The 4,783-nt window shown below is 39.1% G+C and overlaps 1 protein-coding gene across 7 annotated transcripts in view; it reads left to right on the forward strand.

The window, feature by feature from the left end:
* The window catches only part of cd4-2.2 (CD4-2 molecule, tandem duplicate 2), a 24,889-nt gene extending 20,587 nt beyond the window's left edge, over positions 1-4,302 (forward strand). For 3 of the 7 annotated variants that reach the window (XM_042222167.1, XM_042222165.1, XM_042222166.1), the window contains 7 exons: positions 848-982; positions 1,071-1,208; positions 2,467-2,703; positions 2,787-2,855; positions 2,951-3,087; positions 3,214-3,278; positions 3,496-4,302. In XM_042222167.1, coding sequence (XP_042078101.1) covers positions 848-982; positions 1,071-1,208; positions 2,467-2,703; positions 2,787-2,855; positions 2,951-3,087; positions 3,214-3,278; positions 3,496-3,571 — 857 coding nt within the window. In that variant the 3' untranslated portion in view covers positions 3,572-4,302. Of the gene's footprint in view, positions 1-491; positions 532-823; positions 983-1,070; positions 1,209-2,466; positions 2,704-2,786; positions 2,856-2,950; positions 3,088-3,213; positions 3,279-3,495 lie in introns of all 7 variants that reach the window. The other 4 variants (XM_042222169.1, XM_042222171.1, XM_042222170.1 and 1 more) reach the window with 3 other exon arrangements.
* The last annotated feature ends 481 nt before the right edge of the window (positions 4,303-4,783 follow it).

Here is a 4,783-nt window from a genome sequence, read left to right on the forward strand (position 1 = left end):
GTGGTTCAATCATTATTTATAGTTAATATAGTTTTCTTGTTATGTTAGTAAAGTATTTCGTTAAGTATAACAGTAAAGTTAAGGATAAGAAGTTTAATGAATAATTAGAAAACAATCGTTTCTTATATTAGGCACATTTTCTTTTTTTTCCTTTTCTTAAAAGACTAGACAGTTTGTAAAAGACAAAGCGGCTTATAAACAAAGTTGTATGAAGCCTGCCATTGAAAACACGACGAAAGACCATAACTTCGTAGAATCACATAGAAGACATAGTGCAGCTTGTTTCTAACTAACATTAATCGTAAAAACAATAACCTATTATGATAAAAGATAGAAAAAATACTAGTATATTACTAACTACTAAACTACACAAGAGCGCACTGATAATAGAAAAACATTATACTGGCAATAACAAAATATATAAGAAGCGGGAAGAGGTAATAATAAAAAAAAGGGATCATTCCACTCAACATTCAAAAAGTAGATAAATTTCGACTTTCAGAATGAAGGTGATTGTGTTGTTTGTGTTTGGTGAGTGAATATACTTGTGAAGACAATATTGTAAATAATACTTTAAAATACTGCACACACATGTTGTAGATGGTGTGACCTCATGTTTAATCAAACTGAAAAATCATCTATAAATATGATTGTTGTGGTGTTTTACTGATCCCAGGTGGTTTAATGTCACTCTACCAGTTTACTACAACATACAGAGAATATTACTGGTTTTGTCTCCATGTAGAGACGTTTCTTATATCCTCCTTTAATTACACATTAATAAAAGCAGAGTATTTCTTAACTGTGATCATCTTCTTTTCAGTGCTGGGTGCACTCTCTGCTGCAGGTGAAGATCTCATTGCAAAAGTCGGGCAGAAAGTCACATTGAACTGTGGAGTCAACAGCTATAGAAAGTCTCTGCAGTGGCTTCATGGAAATGACGTTCTTTTTACTGTTGGTCAGACAGGCTTCACTCGCAAAGGTACTTTACAATCTCACAATGCTTAACAGTAAACATCAGTATATGATGATTACATTATATTAGAACATATTTTTATTTTCTGTGTTAGGCACTGCTGAACTTGTGCAGAGGTCAGTCGTGAGACAGACGAATCTGGAAATCTCCAGTGTGAGAGAAACAGATGCTGGACGGTTCACATGTTTGGCAGATGGGACACGTCATGAACATTCACTTGTTGTGTTCTCAGGTAAACAGCAGACCCTGGAAAATATACTTTTACTTGGGGCGACTGTAGTTCAGGGGGTTGGGAAGCTCATTTTGTAACCGGAAGGTTGCCGGTTCGATCCCCAGCTCTGTCTTGGTCGTTGTGTCCTTGGGCAACCTAACACCTACTGGTGATGGCCATAGGATCTTTCCACGTTACACTGATAAACAGATGAAAATGACACTACTGTGAAATGAGGGGAAATTGTTTTATTGTGACTGATGGTTCTGTTACTATAACAGGTAAAAGGATATACAACAAATATATAAAATGTATTTCTTACACACCGTGTTTTGCACTCTGATGAAGTTTGGAGACTCACATTAGACCATTCAAAGCAGCAGAGACCAAAATCCAAATTATACTAGTTCAAAATTCAAGCTTTAATACCACCAACTACTACATTTCCCATAATTCAACTTAATCTTCTCCCAGTCAACTTTCAACATTTTTAAGAAACTCTATCCTACAGACAGCCTTCCTGCTAAATGTTTGTTGTCTCTAATCCCAAACTGGGATATTATCTGAGACTTCCTGAACAGGAGTGGAGCTACGGGGTGGGCATGATCACCACAGTCTTAAGTGTGGCCACCCTGCAATTGCTGGAGTCCATCAGGAGAAGGGGAAGCATCGGAGGGGCTACACACATACTCAGGGCTCTAGAATTACATCCATAACTAACCATTACATTATAGTATTCTTATTAACTCTATAAATATAAGTTACTTAAACATTTACTTTGGCTGGATTTCCTTTTTTGTGTTTTGTTTTTTTAATGAAAATATACTTACATTAAAAGCCTATGCTGTGTTTCTATATGGCATTCATGCCCGTGTAAGCAAATCGCGACAGTAATGCAAGAAGTAGGTGATGAAATAATACAATTTGGTCTACACTAATTTGTAGTAAAGGAAAAAGACACAAACATCAGCTTGTGACGTAATAAACAGTCCAGGCCTGGACTTTTCTGTCACTAGCTGGGTCACTACTTATTACGATTCCTCTACATTTAAATGTTTATTTATGATATTTTCATATCACCAAAAATGTTCTGATGTGTGAAAGCGTAACCACTTTTCCTTTAATACTTAGTGTAATATGCTCTCATTGTTTTCCTCTCATGTTATAAAGCTTTGTCATGTGTGTAGCGAGTTTGGATGAAGCACTTTGTTCAGCATGGTCTCCTTTTCTCTTTGTGATTCTCATGTATCTGTTGTTGTCCGTCTGTTCTCCTTCTCAGTTTCGGTCTCTCCCTCTGCTGTTCTCAAGCCGAACGATGAGGCAACGCTTCAGTGTGAGGTGAAAGGTCAGCCCCATGGTTGTGAAGTGAAGTGGCAGAGTCCAAATACAGATTCTCCCACAAATCCATCAACAGTTCAACTGAAACCTGTAACAAGCTCACATAACGGGGCCTGGGAGTGTATCGTCACCTGTGGCAGCAATAAGTTTAGTCAGAGTCTGACCATCACAGTTCAAGGTAATACACAGGCACTAGGAATGAAAACCTTTGTGTGCATATGTGGTCAAAGAAACATAAAGATGTGTGTTTTTGTTCTTCAGAGCCTCCAACTACAACAAAGTCGCCACCCAAACCGAATGGCAAGAGTGAGAAAACCTGTGACACAAACTGTGGGTACAGTTTATCACGACTTCTGCTCACAGAGATCCTTCACTGAATGTGTATCTGACACTTTTAATGCTTCAATAATCTGTTTGGCTTTCAGGCGGTAACGATGATGCTTCACCGAGGCTGTTGGGGCTCGCCTGGTGGGTGTGGGTTGCCATTGGTGTTGGCTGCCTGGTTGCGATTCTCCTGATGGTTTGCGTCATAGTCTTGTGTGTGAGAGTCAAAAGAAGGAAGGTAAGTGAGGAGATCCATTCATCACATCTTTATGTGGTGCTGTGATGACTGAAGATGAAACAAAGAAGAATGGCTCTCTGTAGCAAACAAAAAATGCATTTTTTTTCTTCTCTTGTTTTTTTATAGAAGAGATTTCTGAAGATGAAGGGCCAACAACGACCCAGGCATAAGAAATACTGCCAGTGTGACCAGTAAATGTTCTTATTTTACTCCAGTCTCATAAAAGAAATCCCCTTTTACCCCCACTTCAGCGATCTCTCTTCACTTTACAGATGCTTTCTAATAGACTCTATTCACTTTATACGAATGACTGTTTGACCTTCATTTTCACAGTGGCTTTTACCGAGTGCTCCATTATTATGTTGTAATTAGTGTGAAAACTTCTCCTCTTTGCTCTCTTTATCACAGCCCAACAGCTGCAGCAAAACCGAAGCAAGGACGCCGGAGAGAGAAGCCATCAGCCCTCCCTCTGCACCCCGCCTAATGGAGTGACATGAAAGGCAGATTGAAAGGAGGGGAGATGCAGGAGAATAAAGAGTGAAAGAGAGGAGGGGCAAGGAGGAATAGATGGAGATAAGGAGTGAGTGATGGAGAACCCCAGTGCGGACACGGCGTGAATGTAAATTAGGCTTTTAATGCAAATAAAAATTCAATGTAATGATGTAGGAACTTTTTGTGTAGGCGTTCTTTCTGCAAGTATAATTCCCGTCTGAACACTGTTTGTCCTAAACATTTCACCCCTCCACCCCACCTCCACCCCTCTCCATCCACCCACCGGATGTCCTTGGACTCTCCTCCCAAATCCTGTCACCTGACTCCCCGCGCTCACCTGCATGTCTCCAGTCAGTGAGCCGTGACATCCTCGGCTGTTTTCTTTGTCAGATTGTCAATCTTCCTCCAAGCGTTGTTGCTTCTTTTTTATTTTATTTTTTTGTGTGTTGGCTTTTTTGTTTTTTTTGGCCTGTCTGCCTTTTAAGCACAATTGTAACTAAAGATCTGCACTCGTTTTGCCTCAACATTTATACGTCATTTTAAATGTAACGCATTTATCGAGCTGATTAAAGAGAATGTCTTTCTTGTGTTTTTCTGCTCATATGTAAGATATTTCTTTTCTTCTTGTATTGCTTTAAAATCAAATGTTTATTTTTTCCATTCAATAAACTTTTACTTGACGACAACATTTGCTCATTTATTTCTATCTGCATGTCACAATCACAGGGTCACGTAACACCGTCAGACTGCACATACGCAGTTCGCTGCAAATCCTCAGTGTTAAGTAACAAAATAATTAAAATACTATAGTTTAAGACTTTTACACCCTTGTTCTTTTGCACTTCTCTGCTTTAGACCATGCCTACACTGGTTTCAAAGCTCACGAATTCCCTAAAACTGGTGCAATACCATGCAGCTGTTGACACCAGAGCAGCACTTCATGATATGGAATAAACAGTAAACACCTGTTTACCTCAATAACACGACCACCCGTGGCATACATACATGCTCATAAATATGCACAAGTGAAGTATTTTCAATCTTTTATATGAGTTAAGAAAAGCCCTGTTTTGTGCACTAAGTTGAGCTTATCAAACCTCTAAAAGTGTCCTCCAGGCTTGTGCCTGAATTTGTAATCTAGTCTGTAAAATGTATTAAGTGCATAACAGAGGGGGTGAGATCATAGTGAACGCTGACTTCCTGT

The sequence above is a fragment of the Haplochromis burtoni genome, unplaced genomic scaffold, assembly GCF_018398535.1.
Source record: "Haplochromis burtoni strain Fernald_Lab_line unplaced genomic scaffold, NCSU_Asbu1 Contig_80, whole genome shotgun sequence".
NCBI classification, from domain to species: domain Eukaryota; kingdom Metazoa; phylum Chordata; class Actinopteri; order Cichliformes; family Cichlidae; genus Haplochromis; species Haplochromis burtoni.